The 19,852-nt window shown below is 35.1% G+C and overlaps 1 protein-coding gene across 1 annotated transcript in view; it reads left to right on the top strand.

The window, feature by feature from the left end:
* Positions 1 to 19,852, top strand: part of LOC140331107 (cadherin-10-like) — a 245,955-nt gene that overhangs the window by 93,986 nt on the left and 132,117 nt on the right. Inside the window, exon 2 of the mRNA XM_072411846.1 lies at positions 1,641 to 1,990. Within this exon, the coding sequence (XP_072267947.1) occupies positions 1,763 to 1,990 (228 nt within the window). The 5' untranslated portion in view covers positions 1,641 to 1,762. The remainder of the gene's footprint in view (positions 1 to 1,640; positions 1,991 to 19,852) is intronic.

The following is a 19,852-nucleotide window of genomic DNA, read 5'->3' on the forward strand; positions in this document are numbered from 1 at the left end:
GTTCTGATCTATAGAGAGGGGTGGGGAAGAACGACGGAGCAGCTCCCTGCTGCACCCTCTCCTCCTTTAATTCCAATACTTCCGATCGTTCGACACCAATGGATCCGTCAGGATGGTCGTTCGGACGATGGACAGCGGGCACTGTACACACGCCAGATTCTTGTCTGATATCAGCCCTGAGCCGATTATTGGACGAGAACCATTGTATGTGTGTACGTAGTCAAAGACTCTGCTATGGTTCCAGATATAGGTTTGAAATTCTATATTGATTCTGCACCGTTTGCTTGGCTTGTTGGGGATTGGAAGAGAAGGGCAGGGGAGCTTTATTTCTCAGGAGGACCAATCCTAAATGTATTTTGTTGGGACAAATACACTGACTTTCTTTTGCTCATCAGCAATACACAATGTTGAATAAGGTTAAATAAAATGTATGGGTGTTTGCTGTTGTGAGGGATGTGGGGACATTGTCTTCTAATACCTTAAAACTACTGTACAGTGAGTAGTTAATGCACTTTCAAGAAGCAATATCATGGTAATCAGGAGTTTATTTCCAGTTAAGTGTTATGCATTGAACTTACTTTCTATAGCAACATTGTTCTGTTTCAAATGCAAATTTATGCAATTACATACACCCTGAGACCCAGGCTACATGGACAGTATGGTCACTTTCTGATTTGGCAGAATACACAAGAATCTTATCTCTTCAATAAGACACATAACTTGAATCAATGACAGCTTAACTTTAGATAAGAATATAAAACAATGACTTTCTTAAGCTCCATTTCTACACTGGTAAAATAAAAATAACTGTGAAGAATATAGAAGCAGGGAGTGTCTATCTAGGAAATGTAAAGGCAAAACAGGAGGGGGGACAACGAATTAAACTAAAGGCAAGCCTAACTGCAATAAAAAGTAGAATGTTGTGGGAAGGATAAGTATAATTTCATGAATAGCTGCTGCTTTCTATTGTCAGAAGAATGCTAAGGAGGCCATGATTTTTTTTGAATAAGGAAATGCCTGCCTGCTGCTAACACTGACTGTCTTTTTCAGCTCCACAGTGTTGTGACAGTACTAAGCAATTACGTTCACTTTATTATAGCCTTGAGAAAGGTAGCTTGCCTTTTAAGTCTACACTTTGCATCACTGTGTTAGTCTCTCTCTCACATAAAAAGAAAGAAGTCTGACAACAACAGGTTTAGAAATTTGGGTCATCTGTAAGGAGTCTAAGAAATGCAGTGGCTGGGCCAGAGTGTTGTGCCCTGATTTATTTTTGTAAAGTATGTTTATATATATAGAAAAAAAGCTCCCCACAACCCAATTATTTGAGATCTGTTGCTGTTTTCAACATAGTTTTCTTTCTTCTTGACAATACATATATTGAAAAGTCTATATATTTATATATTCTCTGCTTCTTGTGGTTGGGTTCAGTTTTTTAACAAAGTGTCTAAGGTACTGGAGAGTTTCGGACAAGTATTTGCCTAGGAATTTTATTGGTTCTCAGTACTGATGCATCTTTGATGAATTTGTATGAATGTACTGATTGAAGTGTTTCAACCATTTTGATTTTTTAGAAGCATTTTTGTTTAAATTAACTCTATTGCATTGTTAGAAATATTAATTCTCTTTTTAATTGTGTTTAGATTTGAAACCATGGGAGAGCGAAGGATGAAGACATTACATAAGGAAAATCTCAGCTTATAAGGAATACTGAAATTCATTGTATTATCTTTTTTTATCCCAAGTGTTTGGGAACACTGAAACTATGTTTTCTTGCCCAGCACTACTACTACTTCTGTGGATTTCTAAGCCAAACCCCTGTCATTCTGAACTCTACTTTAAGAGGACTTCAGATGATCAACCCCAGCAAATTCTGCAGCATTTTTCTGTGAATGATGGAAAACTACTTAGCAGACATAAACGTGGTTGGATGTGGAATCAATTCTTTCTGTTAGAGGAGTACACTGGATCGGAGTACCAATATGTAGGAAAGGTACAGTATTCGCTTTATATTTTCATAGTTTAAAGGAATTGAACAAATCCTGGAGTGGATTGGTATTTCAATCTTCACTACCAATGTTCTGAAATAAGGAAACCTATGCTAAATGTGGTATAAACAGGTATTTATTTAGTTTGAAAAGCCATGAAATAGCTCATACAATTCAGGCTGTTAGTGACCTAGTTGTGATGTCTAATACCTACAATTGTATTGCTATGTTAATGGTATACTTGTTGAACAACTCATTTCTTTACTGTCATTTAAATCAGAATGCTTCATAATCCAATGTCCTGTGCATTATGAATGTCTGGGTACCAAATCAAATGAAATTATATTTTAACAAACTTGTAACTTTAATATTACAGGTAATAATAGTGACGGTGTTTACCAGTAGTGGTTTTTAGTGCTTCCTAAAAATTGAAGGTTTGCTTTAATAAAGAAATAATTTGTTCACATTCAAGGGATTTTACATTTAGCTTAGAAAATATGGGGAAAATTCACTTTGCAAAAAATACATAATCACATGCAAGGAAATCTAATAAAACAAGATTATGGCTTGCACATAATTGGATGATGAATGTCTATGGGGCATCATCTCATTCACTAAGCTAACTGAAGTATCCTTTGTGGGGAGAGTAATTTACTTTTCCAGACAAATTGCATATATTCCTTTAGTCAATTAATCTAAAGATATATCAGCATGACAAGATAGTTGATAAAGGCTTATTTCACAGGGGCTAGAAAGATAGAATCATAATAAAAATATATTTTTAGGTTATACAAAGAACTCTGGTTCTTTATTTGTCTAACATGTTTATAGATTAAACCATAGGGATGTGGTTTGGGCCATAATTAAACACCCATGTCAAACCCAAGCAGATTCGCCCATCTTTGCTCTTCAAACTCTTTCCTTTGTCTAAATGTTGTATTTTTAACAACCAGATAATGCCAACATACTGAAATTATGTATATATGTATTTTACTAACCATGCCTACCAAATTTGCCTGCATATAATTATGCATTACCTGGATTCAAAATATATTTCTTCATATATTTAATTATAACTGTTCTGAAACTTGGGATTCAGCTTAACAATTTAGGAATAAAAAGATCTTTTTTCATAAAAAAACAGCTGACTTCCAATTGGATGCAAGCGTTTATGTAGCTTTACCACACACTGACTTTTTCTTGTCTGTCCTGGGGTTGTATACCCTTGCTCATTAAATAATTATATAAGGCCATTTATTTTTTATGTTATCCTGTGTTCTACTCTCTGCTAAGTGTACTATTTTTTTGGTTGATATCTTGTTTTATCTGTTTCATGGTATTAGGACCATGTTGTTTATACAATTTTTGTTATGTTTGGTTTGGTTTTGCTGCAGTGGCCCTTGTTTGCGTATCTTGCTATATATAGGATTAAGCAGATTTAATAGAACGTATTTGCCTTTTTTTTTCTTTATCGGCACATTGCACATGTTTACTTTAAGTCTTCTGTGAAGGTACTAAAAAATTCAATGCACTTTGCAGGCTAGATATAATTCCATACAGAGGAAACCTCAAAGGGATTATTACTGTTTAGTTCCAGTCCATATGTGCATATTAAACAGGAAAAGAAAGTAAATGTAAGTTGGGCATTTTAAATTCAGATGTGAGCTGCACCTGTTTCATTTGTTTATTTCAAACACAGCACTCGGTACTGGAAAAGATATTGGTAAAGGCAAAAAAAAAAAAAGGGGGGGGGGGTCATTCAGTTAAAATCCCCAGCCCATCTCCTTCTCAAATTTACTATGTGTTCATGTATTTTCCTATAGAATGTCAATATTAAAAAAATAAATTGTGTGGAATTATATGAAGTTTCTATATCATAAATGTTTGAATTTTCTATTAGTTTTCCTAAAAAGCAATCAGTAGTTACTTAGTTGGTTGGTGTAATTTGTTGGTTAGTATTTTTTGCCAGGTAACATGAAGTTGATATAGGCAAAGCTGTGAATAACTTTTATATTTATTGAATATTTAAATAATCAATTTTTACTGAAAATAAATATGCAGGTGTTAGAAACATACAAAGGAAAAACAACAAAGTTTACGAAGTTGACAAAAATCAGTCAAACCTAGATGACATTTCCAAACGTACTTTCTAAGTAGATATTCTTTGTATAGCCTTTAACAAATGGTTCAGATGCTAATAAGTTAGTCAAAATGGTAGTCACTGAGGTTAACTTGCTACAGAAGTAAAGGCTTAAGATAACAAGGCAGCATGGTGCTTCAGAGGGTAGCTCTCTGGCCTTTGACGCGCTAGGTCCCAGGTTTGAATCTTGACCAGGACACTATCTACATGGAGTTTAAATGTTCTCCCTGTGTTTGCGTGGGTTTCCTCTGGGTACTCCAGTTTCATGCCAAAAACATGCAGTTATGGTAATTGGCTTCCCCCCAAAATTGACCTTAGACTATATTAAAGACATATGATAATGGTAGGGACATTAGATCGTGAACCCCTTTGAGGGACAGCTAGTGACATGACTATAGAAAGTGTTTCTGGCCTATGATTGATAAATTGCAATAAACAATCTTTTTTTTTTTTTTTTTTTTTACTAAACTCAGCAAGCATTCATTGTGAATTCTTTTGCAAAGTAATTGGTTCTAATTAATTTAGTAAATTAACCCTTATGTCTTAGAACACAATATTTGTACTATAGGGTCCACCCTGACCCCCTCCAAAAGGCCTTTAGTGCTTTTTTTGCCACACTTCCACAGACAAGGGTAGGTTTGGCATAGAGATGTATAAGCTGTTTTGCCAGATCTAATCAGTGACAAGTATATCTTATTCTAATCATAAAATTACTTTGTGGTATGCTATAGCCATATCATATATGTTAGCTTAGCCTAGCAAACATACTGTTTGAACAGATTTATTCTGGACATTCAATTTTAGGGCACTCTGCCTATTGATTTTGCCTCCAATGCAAGAAGATCAAACTATACCATATCCTTCCACCTAGGATTACTGGGTCAGCAAAGAACCAATGAAAGGCCAAACAATTTCAACTAAACCAACAAAAGGTCAGACAATACACTCCCGCTTAATTTCTGCAGTCTTCTTCGTATCACAGCCTGCTGACAGTCTTTCTCTGAACACACTCTAAATCACTCGTCCTTAGAACTAAAGATTAATCGTACCATCAATTACTAGTACAGTTAGGTGAAAACATGGTTCATGGTATAGGAAATCCGCCCCACCCTGCTCGTGTGGATTCTCAGTGAAGCTATAGTGTGTAAATATATATACCTGTACCTCCAGAGATCTACTAACTTCACCAAAAACTACAGACCTGAGAAAACATATAGGCTCATGTCTCCCATTCACTACTTTTCTGGATAACAGGATCAGTTTTAATAGCAGCATATGATATACACCACAGCTTTACATCATCTTGTAATGACATACATTTAGTTATCTACTATTTAATTTAAAGTACGGCATTTATGAATATACTTTAAAAATTGCTGGATGGAAATGTTTGTTACTAAGAATGTGCCCCAAAAAACATATTAATAAACTCCCCATATTCTCTTATAGATTTTTTTGCTTATACAAAGTGAGTTTAGTATTGTTTACCCATTGATCATATTAGTTTGGAGAGTGATTAAAGATTGTCTTTTTCCGAAGATTGCCTTGATTTTTATATCAACGATAAGCATTTCTTAATAAACTAAGGGAATGCTGTATTTGTTCTTAGCATATTTGAGCTCTGCTACCTGTTTTGGAGCACCACACTTTAGATGTGTTTACAGATCCTTCTTTCTACTGTGTCTTAGTAAGCAGTGAAGGGGGAGTTAAATACAGATACTTAAATATGTTGAAGTCCCATGAGATTACATTAAAGCTTACATTACATTACTGTGTCAAGGGTATGGACATTAGGTCATTTACATTTTTTTACCTAATAACAATATAACTTTAAAAAAGCTACCATGCCTCTTACTGGTGTTTTAATGTGATATCATTCTTTCCTCAAGATTCTCAAAGGTTACTACATTAATTCTCTGATTCATCTGTAAACAATCTACAGTGTAAGGATAAATAACAACAAGAAACATAATTCTTTATTTCTGACATGCACAACTCCTATTCTGCAATATGGCTGCTGCTATACCTAGAGTACTTTACCTTGCACTATTCCACTGTAAAATATAGAGAATAGTATTTTTTTACAATATTTTTGGGCATGTATAATAACCACATGGTCAATGAAGTCATTAGAAGACAGGTTTTATTGTAAGTTAAGAAAACTATAATTCTGCTTTGAAAAGTATAAAAAAATACATTATAAATCATAAAAATGGAGTTACTTGATCAACTGTTGTTATTCAGAACATAGACATGCAGACGCATTATGTACATATACCCTGTATATATATATATATATATATATATATATATATATAATCAGCTTACTAACCACTTTTATTTATTTTTTATGCGAAAGTGTATTAGTAAAGTATACAGTTTCCATCTGGCTTGAAAAATGTTGACATTCTTTTGATTCTACCATGAACTCATAAAAACAGACAATACTACTCTCTTCTAAAGATTCCTAATCTTGAGAAAGAGAAAGAAGAAAATTGTTCTTTTGGGATGCATTCCTTCTGCATTTCAAGTGGTAATCTACATACATTATGAGAAAACAAAAGTTGATGAGGGAAATGAAATGATCTTGGTTCTACAAAGCGACATATGCTTTGTACAAGAAATCCATTTAGTTTAGGATTACGCTGGTAAATGGAATAAGAAATATGTGATAGCGGGTCAGATTATTCCAAAGCTTAGAAAGCCATTTCTGATTTAAAAAAATAAATAAATCCATAAAATCAGATAATTATCAGTAAGACATACAGTATGCAAGATATGCTTGTGCTTTGAGGCATGTGCTTATTTCTTTGAAAATAATTTGGCTTATATAGATTTTAAGGTTAAAAACCATGATGTATGTTAATCAATTATTTCTCAATCACCTGATATTTTCACACAGAAAATGAAATCTTTTTGATGCATGCAGCCTGTCCTGCCTTGTCAAAGCACAATGTAGCCAGCTTGACTATTCTTTAGTGAGGGCTGTCAGTATATCAGAAGTGTGGGATGGTGTGAATACATTCTGCTACTGCTTTTAAAAGCTGGCACAACAAAGACATATTTTAATAATATATCGTTATGTTCTCACATCGTAGAAACAACCAAAAGTTATGCATAATGATATATCTAAAAATGTCAGTTGCTATTTTGTAATAAAGAGAAATTAAAACATTAGCAGTGTAATTACTTTGATTATGTAGCACTCATCCTTGTAGGAGTGGATGAATTTCTGGGGGTTCTCTCACTTTGTGGGCCACAAACACACAAGGTCGGTCCATACTGTGCGAGGCTGTAGGATGTTAAGACAAACAGAACAGGATCTGGAGGGCATAGGAATCACATACCAATTTGAAAAAAGGCCTCTCACTATCTTTATTCTTTAGATTACCTGACAGTCAACCCCTCAATCTGCCTCTGCCACAAAAATACATAGCAGGACTATGCCAGGACTTTATCCCTGTTTTATCCCTGTTTAACCCACTTCACTGGGCACCAATCTAAGTGACTGGGTATGGGATAAACATCCCCTTCTATACTCAAACCAGGAAGCCTTTCTGGCAACAGGAGGAGGCAACCAACCACTGAGCTAAAATAGTCTAGAATATTCTTGATCAGGGCATCACCCCTACCAAAAAGAGTTCTTACAATTACATATAATATAACATACACATATAACCACACATATAACATCATACAGATAATACAATGATTGACTTGTTCATAATGAAGTTGCCCATTTAAAATGGAAACCTGAAAGGATCTTTATTGCAGAACCATACCTGTCTGTTTGCAATCTTTTGTAGAATGTACATTGCAGGGTGAATAAACTCCTGAGCAGATATTATGTCATTCCAGCCTGGCCATTCAAGACAGCTGAAAATCACAAACACTTCTTGCTAATGTATGCAACTTAATGTAATATAACTGCTTTATTGTACAACTACTGCAGCCTTAATTAAATTGAGATGTATATTTGCTTCCATGTAAACTATTTGTTTATTTCTTTATGCAGCAATACTTGTGCATTAGAAGCTGCAGTAAGTTAGAAAGAGCCCCCCTCAACTCCTGGCTGGAGGGCATTCAGCATCATCCAGCCCTTTCCCAAGCCATACTGTCCTTGTCCTGCCACTTTTATTCATTGGATCTCAATACCACTGACACTTTTATTTATGGAGGTTCAATATCACATCCGGGAAGTACCTAGTGCAGTCTGTATGCAAATGCATAATGCCTGAAAACCCACTAACTTCCACATAGTGCCATCCACCCATTCAGTCAATGTTATATTGGTTTGCCTTCTCCCAAGAGCCAGCTCCCTACTTCATTGATACTGGTGAAATACTGATGACTTATCAAATGGTAAACAGGCTGTTCACCAGAAATGTCATCATTTTTTTTCCGTTTCACCATATTTTTTTGTAAAGTGACAATGAACAGTTTAGCCTGATAACCACTTTCAGTATTGAAAGCTGTGATTGCCATATTTACCAAGCACTAATTACAGCTATTTCAAAGAAGCAATTTATACTCAGTTTTCAAATGCAATAATCAGCACAATGTAAAGTCCCTTGGCAAAAAAAGCCAGGTAAAAGAATATTCTTATCACCAAGTTATGGTAATTATGGGATCTCAAGGTTCCATTTTTAGCCTGATTGCTAAGGTCTATTGGGAACCCTGCTATAACTACTATATCCACAGCTTACAGGACATTATTGTGGTTGTCAGTAGGAAGTGTGGATCCTACATTGTTGGCCATTGGGAAAACCGTCACCCTTTCAGATAGTCAAAAAGGTCATTGGTGTCAGTGGTACCTGACCAGAGAAGCCATAGGGACCCCTATCAACCTCTGGCGTAACCCTAGGGTTCTGCAGTACCTTTGTTAAGAACCACTGGAGTGTAGACAGACACAAGTAGGTACATATAACATACACCATGTAATTAAACAAAATTAGTATTAATCACTAAAGATCTCTGGAGTAAAATGTATAGTAAAGTCGATGATTGCAATAAAAATTTGAAATGAAAATTGAAAAAGTAGACAATTACCGATTATTATTATTAACGATTTTAGGCTGTTCACTTACCAAGGTGAATTATTCCCCCATGGGATACTTAGTTAACTTAGTGAATGTGGTGAGAAATGACTTTGTAAAGAAAACCTATGCAAGGAGTGCAAAAAAACAAGAATTTTCCTTTGCACATGATTGGATGGATCTTTGAAGTCAGCAGAGTGTCATCTCATTTACAAAGCCAAATGAAAAATCCCTTACAAGTCCCTTTGCTAAGTGAACAGTCTTTATTCCTTTAGTAAATAAACCCTATTGCGTCAAAGGAATCACAGAATCACAGATGATTGCAGACAGGTATGTCAGGAAATGTTTACCAGAACTTTGTTACTTGACTTTTTACAACATTGCAAATCTACTTTCTTGTAATTCCACACAAACTAGTTAATACCAGATCATAGGCAAATAAACCAATCATGTTCACAGGTTAGGTGTCTTAAAACAGACCTTTCATGGCAAAAAAAGGTCCACCATTATGGCAATATTACAATAGTGTTTTTTTCTTAATGTTTGGAGGGCAAATTGTATACAGATGGTATTTGTATTGGATGGGGAGGGGGCTACAAAACAAAACTGATCTTCTGTTTTCTATTGAACACCCACCTAAAATGCAGTCTTTTATAGGAGAGGCTTTGCCGTTTTACTAAAATGGTAGTGCAAAGAAAGGATGTCTGGATTGTGATTATGTTTTTCATGAGCCAAATTAGCATCAAAGTGACACAGAAAGCTGAAAACTTGATAGAGGGAACAATGGTGTTATTTGCTTTAACTGTAAAATCAGGGCTTCATAAAATATCCTAAATATTAAATTTCTTTTTTGTATTTATTACTGCATATTTTTGGCCATTTTTTAGATTAATCTCAAAACAAAAAACCCATGTGGTATACCAGAAAAGGAAAATCACACAAAAATCCCTTATATTAGCAATTGTTGAATGAATAATTTCTTACTCCCAATGACCTCCATGGAGGAGAAGAAAGAAGATAAATTGTTATTAGTTTCTGCTGTGTGATTACATTGCAGCATTGTGCGATCATGGGAGATTACACTTTTGAAAATCACTTATGTAGCAGTTCACATTAAAAGCAATGTGATATAAACAAAGAAATTAATGTTAGGAGATTTTGGTATCAAAATTAATCGTCTAAAACTTTCCCGTGTAGCCAAAAGAAAAGAATGGTTGAGATGAATAACAACTATTTAAATCAGTTAAATTGTTCCTATACATGTATTTTGCATTGTAAACTCTTTGGCAAGGAGTTCAACCTCTAATACAAACTATACTGAATTTGAATGCAAAAACTTTTTAACAATATTACTGCAATGGTTATATAAATACATTATTTTGTATATATTATCCTATATAAATGTAATTTTAATCCTTCATCATATTTTACTTTTTTTGCTTGTGATGATTTGTAGATCATTTACTGTCTTCTTTAACAAATTCTAAGCCATAATTAGATGCAGGTTGGCAAGTTTTCATAATGGAAGATTTAGGGCAGGTTTAGTGAATCAAGTGATCCCAAACTGCTCTCCATGGTTTGCACCCAGTCTGCCACTCGAACACTCACCACACCGCAGTGCTGGTTCTTTTAGAACCAGCATCTACACATTTGACAGCTGGCGTGAGTTAGTGGTACCCATACTCCTTATTGCCTCCCCTGTTCATTTCCTTGCCACAGGGAGATGCTACCAAGTATTTCACTGCAAGAGTACAACTAGCTTAACAGATAAGGCTAAAACAATGCATAGTGTACACAAGATATAAGTAATTAAAACCAAAAATAAATCCAAAAACCAAAACTCACATAATATTATTTATATTAGGCTCAGTAAAGCAGATGATAAATAATCTCCTCTTCCACTGCCTATGCCACATAACATCATTGCAAAAGCTGAAAAGAATAAAAGGATTTTATTACTTTTTAGAAAACTAAAATAAGACAAAATCTTTTCCATCAAAAAGAAGAATATGAACTTTTCCACTGTTAGTGGGGATGAACACCCCTTTGTGAAGACTTCTGCAAACCAGAAGTGTTAATTTCCCCAACCCCCACTGTGCTTAGTAGTTCAGCACATGGACCTACATATCACTGCATGACATATTAATGACGTTGAAGTGAACATGAGGAGCCACTGAACATAAGCTGGGTACTAGTTAGAAATATGGTTTCCCAGCCGACTTTCTTTTCAACGTAGTGTTTGGTGACTCCGGAAACAGGATAGGTATTTACCCAGCGTACTCATATTTACTAATTTACGTCAGCTATAATAAAAATGGCTCAAATTAATTGTTCTATTATTCAATACACATCAATTTATGTAAATGCTTAAAATACATTAATTGCCCCAATATAATACAGTTAAATGTGTTTTAGGCAATGGTCAGACACCTCTTTGTGTGTGCCCTCAAGCTTTTTTGAAATAGCTGCAAATTAAGAGTTAGAAAGGCCTGGGGAAAGAGAAAATAGGAGGGCCAGCATGACCAGGGGCTAGGGGATCAGGCAGAGGAAGGGTTTAGATGGAATGTGGATGGGGAGTTATTAGGGGGGGGTGGAGAATAGGAAGGTTTTAAAGTTGGGAGGAAAAGGAAGTGGGCAGCAGTTAATGAAATAAAAAGGAGTGTAAACTTCCCACCGTCCTGCACTGTAATTTGGTTGGGGGTAGTTGGTGAGGGAGGAAAGTGTGGTGGCAGTTGAGGTCCTCGGGGGGCATCTTTGGAGTTGTGTTTGCCAAGTGGGGAGAGCCATCTCAGGTGTGGTATCTCCTAGTGGATGGTAATGGGCCCCCCTATTTTAGGGAGGGAGGGAGTAGAGGAGGCCACGAATTAAGTGGTATTCCCGAGCCAGAAGGTGAACTTGTGGCTGGGAGCAAACAAATGAGGGTGCAGCCTTCCTATGGGTTTGTGAAGTGGGCAGTGCCTTCAAGGACCTGCAACCTGAGGAGATGGGGAAGGTGTTTTTCAGGGTAGATGTTATGGTAATGTTATGTTAAGATATTTATGTTAATATATTAAGATTAATATATTATGTAGTTAAAAATATTTCATGCCTATTTTATGGTTTTGTTAATAAATGGTCATCTGGCCATTTTCCCATAATTTGTGTGGTTGTATAATTGGGGGAAAAGATGGTGGTTGGCGGAATGGTCAGCAGGGATGAGTATGGGAAGGGAGAGCTGTGATTGGGGGGGGTTGATTTGCCTGAGCAATTCCTAGGTACCTGTGTCATGTCCAGGCATCTAACACAAATTTCAGATAAACCTCAAAACAAATGAAGCTTGCGCTACATTTTCAATTTGTTAGCCTTTGTCTAAACAGAATGGTAAACTATAATTATAAGCATTCATATGACAGATCTGGAACAAAGTTTTTTTCTTTTTTTTTTTTAACACTTGGGCTATAAATACCAGCTTCAAGCATAAAAGTAAAAGCTGATTCTGAACTCTCCAGAGAATGCTCAATCATCCTTCACCTTTCAGCAAGGACACCAATTACAAGCTGTAGTCCTGAAAGTGTATCAGCAAACCTGAAAAAAACAGGAGCTTTTTGAAGTATCTTACAATAAACACTTGATCATAGTCATAAACAAATTATAGTTTTAAAAAGGTAGGAGTAACAACCATTTTCCTTGTTGATGACAATGCAGGATTGAATACAACAGGTGACACATGTTTGAAAAAATTATATGTGATTATATAGTCCTTTGGTTTCAGCACATGCCTAGTATTCAATGTGATAGAACAGAGTTTTTATGTTTAACACTGTTGCTGGGTTAAAAAAAATACTAGGTATATAACTTCTTATTTTCTGCATATCTTGCTAGAGTTTAGAAAAGTTGATCACCAGTGATGGCAGCTTATTATGAAAATATAATATAAAAAAGGCCTGTCTTATCCCACCCAAAATAAAAAAAATAAAAAAAAAGAAATCCATCAATACAAAAGCAAAATGTAGATATATGATTTGTATATATATTATAAATACTAATTTGCAATCCAAAATCTCTGGCTAATGTTTCTTGGTTACATGGTTACATAGTAGGTGAGGTTGAAAAAAGACATAAGCCCATCAAGTTCAATCCCTAGGGAAATTAACATATCCCAGATATTAAACCCTTTAAGGCATAATTAGTCCAGAGGAAGGCAAAAAAAACCCTGGTACAATTTGCTTCAACAGAAGAAAAAATTTCCGTCCTGATTCCATGAGGCAATCGGATGTTCCCTGGATCAACAGCCTCTGTTATCTTTACTTTAAATCCCTAATATCCAGTCATATTCTGTGCTTTTCCAGCTTTTTCCTAAAGCAATCTATAGTAGTTGGTGAAACTTCTTCCTGAGGGAGCTGATTCCACATTTTCACAGACCTTACAGTGAAGAATCCCTTCCTTATCCGGAGCTTAAACTTCTTTTCCTCCAGACGCAAAGAGTGCCTCTTGTTCTTTGTAATGATCTCAAAGTGAATAATTGGGAAGGAAGTTCTCTATATGGACCATTTATATATTTATACAGGGTGATCATATCCCCTCTTATACGTCTCTTCTCAAGGGAGAATAGATTCAGTTCAGCTAATCTCTCCTCATAGCTGAGCTCCTTCATTCCTTTTATTAGTTTAGTTGCCCTTCTCTGCACTTTCTCCAACTCCACAAAGTCCTTTTTCTGAACTGGTGCCCAAAACTAGACTGCATATTCCAGATGTGGTCTGACCAATGCTTTGTACAGGGGCAGGATAATGTCTCCATCTCTGCAGTCTATTCCTCTTTTAATACAAGAAAGTAATTTGCTAGCTTTAGATATTGCAGCTTGGCATTGCATGCTGTTATTAAGTCTATGATCCATCAGAACCCCCAGATCCTTTTCCATTTCTTACTCCCCCAAATGTATTCCCCCTAGACAGTATGAAGCATGCATGTCGTTAGCTCCAAGTGCATTACTTTACCTTTATCTATATTAAATGTCATTTGCCACTTGGCTGCCCAATGAAACAGTACATCCAGGTCTGCTTGTAGATTATAGACATCCTGGATGGACTTAATTCCATTACATAGTTTGGTGTCATCTGCAAACACAGAAATGGTACTTTTCTTAAAATGAAATGTTTTGATCTTTTCTGTTTTTGTTTCCTGTTTACAGCTTACATTAAATGAAATCACATCATGGTCACTGCTATCCAACTTTTCTTTTTTTTATGCACATTTGTTAAAGGCTCTGCATTGTTAGAAAGAACTAGGTCCAGCAGACTATCTGTAGTAACTGTGGTTGATATGAAAGTTGTGGTCAAATGCCTACCAAGTTAGTAAATACATTTTGAAGTCCTTGAAAGCTTCTAGTAGCCTTTTAAAACGAAATGTTCCTCTGCTCTTAATATAGTACATAATAAAATAATCAACACCCTACCGAAACACATGAATAACAATGTGGTAGGAATCATTACAAAATTAATTTAGGCTCTGAGAGAAAAACATTTTTTTTGTATTTACTGGTAGATTTCTTGGCTGTAGGCAGGGAGGGGGTGTCACATGACACTCCTATCACTATAATCAGGACTAGATTTGGCAGAACATCAGTTTGATATTATTTGCTAAGTAACATGTGAAGAGTGTTTGATTGCTGATGGAGATAATTAAGGGACTGTAACACAAGATACATTTATTATAACAGTAGAGGAAGAGCTGTTAGACATAGCATGTGGTAATTATGGTTGTGGAAAGACTCTGAATTGAGAGATATCTCATCTTGGAACAGAGTCACAACTTTATTAAATATATATGTGTGTGTCTGTGTATTTGTATATTTTTATATATATATATACATGATCAAACAAATAACTGAAATATCTCCTAGATTGTAAGCTCTACGACACAAGGTCCTCTCCTCCTGTGTCACTGTCTGTATCTGTCTGTCATTTTCAAGCCCTATTTAATGTACAGCGCTGCATACCATGTTGGTGCTTTATAAACCCTGTCTAATAATAATAATATTAATATTAATAATAAAAAACAGTTCTCTTATGCATTCCCTTTGGAGAAAGCAGAAAACTGGGACTGTGAACTAGTTTCAGTGTTTATGCTTAGAAAATATTTTTTATCATCAATGTGAATTCTGCAAATAAAACATTGACATGCCTTAAACCATTCATTTATTGAACTTATGGTCATTCTTGTGCCCAGAAATGGCTTGCAATGGGGTCTGATTGACAGAGTGATCTGCTTGTCTCTGAAAGCATACTGCCATTATTTAAGACATTTTTGAAATATTGGGTCCATCCTTGTTTCACATGTAAAAAGAATAGAAATATATTCGTTGAATCTTTTGAAAGCTGTCTAAATAATGCTAGAACCTGGATGATGGATCTTTTTACACAGACAGAATATAAGGGTATGAAAAAATAAATTTCAGCTGGGTGCTTTGACATCTAACCTTAGTGGCATGTCCCATTTTGTAAGATTCCCTATAACTAGAAACCTCTTCTACCCAGGTCTGACATACAGGGACACAGCACAACACTAATGTCACCAATTTGAAGCTGTGCATTGGTCACAAATGATTTATCTAACAAGACAATAAAACATGCCAAAATCAGAGCACAATGTTCAGAAACCCCATATCATTTCATCATTAGGCATCTGTTTTTAAAACTTTACTAGTGAAAAACAAATCTTGTTAATATGGGTTACAGTATTTTCAACTGAGTTTTGTCATTTGCACTTATTTAAAAAAAAGAAAACTGACAATCCTAAATTATATGTGCCATAAACTTCTTTATTGTACAGAAATACAGCAGGACTTTCTTTATTTGTGTAAACTTGTTTTTTTTTGCTTCTCTGTACATGTCTATTCTTTACTGATTAAATAATACATTATATGATATTTAGATTTCATCTTTGAGTGATTCTCAAATAACATTTACAGTGTTATTTTTATCCAGGTCTCCCATGAGTAACGTTAGTAGAATTTACCTTTGTTTAGTTTGTGCCCAGGTTGGCTGACCTCAATGTTTGGGTTGTTTTAAAAATCTGAATCTGACTAATATTAAAGTCAATAGGTGAAAATTCTAGTTTATATTCTGATCTTTGGAGTGCTTGTAGAGCAGCCAAATTTAACAAATAAGCCATGGGAAGACTGCCACTTTGTGCTAAACATTGTGCAATAAGAAACAGGAGTATTATAATGATTTATAATGTCCCAGAGGGTCTGTATTGGTTCTGGTACTGTGTTCCTCCTTTACTTCCTCATGCAAAGATTTAGATTGCCCTTCTTGTGTAGAGACCCAACACCTGGTACATTCTCTACGCTCCTGAGATTCAGCAACACTTTTTACAATGACCTGTATAGATTTATCATCCTGGAAGATCTGATCTACCTGTGATTGTTCTTTATGCAACTCTACAGTATCAGTGGTGACATGGGCACTAGCAAAAAACAAGACTGATGAAAGATCACTTAGTACAAATAAGGAGAGTGAAACTGTCTCTTGTAAAACCATTCCCTGTTTGAGGGTTACCTTGCTATTACCCATCCTGTCCACCTGTTATTATATATGGTATTAAAAGTATTTTGTTGTATCTGTTTGAAAAGTGCAAGAAATGCCTTTTAAATTTTTAAGAAACATTGTGAGTAGTTATTTAGAGTGTGGTTTTCTTTTACTTACTATTTACAAAGACATTAGTATGATAAAGTGACTGTTAATATCTGTAATTTTACAGAAATATATACTTTATATACTTGAAAATGAACCAATATAAACTTATTTTGTTCCTTATAATACAAGAAAATGCTTTGAGTATAAATGTGCCTACATTGTGGCCTTCCCGTCTAAAAATGCAAAACAGAAACCAACAGAAATTCAAATGAAAATAGTGTGAATAAATAAATATTTCAAAAAATGTAATAGGGGAAACACATTACAATCATATAGGCTCGTTTTATATATGTTTTTTTTACCCCTTTCTACAGGTTAAAGTATTTTGTACTTTTTAGTTGGTTATGGTTCACTTGCTCCTAAATGATTTTTTGCGTATTAATGTTGGCAACCAGTTTCCTCATATAATTTGTATAACAAACTCATGTCTCATGTCTCTTATGTTAAGAGATCGTTACACACTTTACATGAGGACACACCAGTTTCTACTTGTGTGACTCAAGAGAAATATATTTATCTGTGAGTGTGTGCGCACGCGCTTGTATGCATTTTTTTTTATCTTATTCCTTTTTGTATTAAAAGAGGAATAGATTGTAGAGATGGAGACATAATCCTGTCCCTGGACAAATCATTGGTCAGACCACATCTGGAATATGCAGTCCAGTTTTGGGTACCAGTTCACAAAAAGAACATTGTGGAGTTGGAGAGAGTGCAGAGAAGGGTAACTAAACTAATAAAAGGAATGGAGGAGCTCAGCTATAAGGAGAGATTAGCTGAACTGAATCTATTCTCCCTTGAGAGGAGACATTTAAGGGGGAATATGATCACCCTGTGTAAATATTTAAATGGTCCATATAGAGAACTTCCTTCCCAATTATTTACCTTAAGATTGTTACAAAGGACAAGAGGGCACTCTCTCTCTTTGCGTCTGGAGAAGTTTATGCTTCAGGTAAGGAAGGGATTCTTTGCTGTAATGTCTGTGAAAATGTGGAATCGGCTCCCTCAGGAAGTAGTTTTAGCAACTACTATAGATTGCTTTAAGAAAAAGCTGGATGCTTTCTAGAAGCACAGAATATAACTGGGTATTAAAGCTTTAAAATAAAGATAACAGAGACTGTTGATACAGGGAACATCTGACTGCCTCAGGAAGAATTTTTTTCCCCTGTTGGAGCAAATTGTACCAGGCTTTTTTTTGCATTCCTCTGGACTAACTACGTTCAAAGGGTTTTATATCTGGGATATGTTTATTTCCATAGTGGTTGAACTTGATGGACTTATGTCTTTTTTCAACCTGACCTACTATGTAACTATGTATAATTAGTTTTGATTGCCAGGTTTTTCAATACTTAATGCTTTATATTGTCTTTTTTTAAAAATATAATTTTGGTAATTTGCAGTAAACTAAAGTGTTATATTTTTTACCTCTGCATATATGAGTAGATGTAGTTGTTAGCACATAATCGAATACAAAAGAATTACATTAAAACAGGATAAAAAAGATTTCTTGTTTTCAGTTTAATATTTTCAAAGCTAGGTTGTTTTAAAAGGTAACTCCTCCTCATTTATGTACACCTATTGTTTACTCCCTGTCTTGTTACATACATTACAAACTGTTGAAGTATCGGTTTTGTTCAGCTGCCAGTGTTTATATTTTAACCTGTTAATCATACTGTTACACTGTTATCTGGAATGGAATTCTAGTGCAGATAACTGTGAACCATTTTAAATAGAGAGTTTGACTAACAGAATCTCTTGGGAACACTACGTCTTATACATTTAACAGGACGTAGAAACTTTGCAAAATGGAACAGGAAAAAAATATAATTTTTACAGTAGATCTCTATCTGCTTTGGGATAAAATATAGAACTAGTCACAATGCAGTCAAAGGCAGAGTTCACTTTAAATGCACTTTAACATCAGATAGCATATCTCTATACAGTATGTACAGTGCTTTTACAAGATAGAAGAGAAGAGTTACTACACTATATAACCACTGATAATATTTTTTTTTCCTGGGCAGCTTATTAAAATGATTCATTCCGTCCGATCTCACATTTCCAACTCTTTGAACTTTCACAAATTGTTAGAAACATTCCCATTCCCATGGGTAGGTTTGCTTATCTTAATGGCAATTTTGCCAATATGAATCACAACAGTGAAACAGAACACATGGCAAATAGAATCACTGAAATGTAAAATTAATTAAAGTCTTAAGAACAGTGTAATTTCATACTGCACAAATGCAAAAAGATGAGTAAAGGAAACTACTGTGTCCTTAGGAAATTGAATTTTACCTTTTCTTTTTCTTCTTTAATTAATGCTGAACAACACACAATGTGCTGGAGCACAGTGGTATAAGGTAAATTAAATACTTGCAAACATGCCCTTGAGATATTGCCATAGCTCCCATTATGTAGGACTGTGTGATGCATATGTAATACTTGAATGTTTACAGGGTTAACATCTGAAACAGGATTATAGAAATGATTTCAAACTTTAATAAACAAAACAACTAACCCTAGATTACAGGGCAATTTTTGGACATAACAGTAGCAAAAAAATCAGTACTGCTGCACTGAGAGTAATCAAATGGCAATGATATGGGGCATGTGCCAGTGCTAATTATAGATTTAGACAGCCTAATGCCATTACCGTTGCCTTCTCTTCATATTCTGCCAATTTGTAATTATCATTTCTAGCCCTTTCAGAAACTCGTCCTTATGTCTAACATGAATTTATATAATACATGCTGTGCCACCAAAATGTGGAGACATCACAACCAGGTGTGTGCCATCTTTAAGTATTCTCATGTTGGATCTAGGGACAGTTTGTTGTTTCATTATTAAAGGTTAACGGTTGGCTGCTAGCTTGAGACTGAGGTGAAGATAAATGGAAGCTATTATTAGTGCTATGGATTCCTATAATTCACAGTGAAATATTACTATCATTGTTGTAGACTTTATGCCACTGGGGAGGGGCTGTTTATTATGTTCAGTGATCATAGATAACAACAA

Source organism: Pyxicephalus adspersus, chromosome 5 (genome assembly GCF_032062135.1).
Source record: "Pyxicephalus adspersus chromosome 5, UCB_Pads_2.0, whole genome shotgun sequence".
NCBI classification, from domain to species: domain Eukaryota; kingdom Metazoa; phylum Chordata; class Amphibia; order Anura; family Pyxicephalidae; genus Pyxicephalus; species Pyxicephalus adspersus.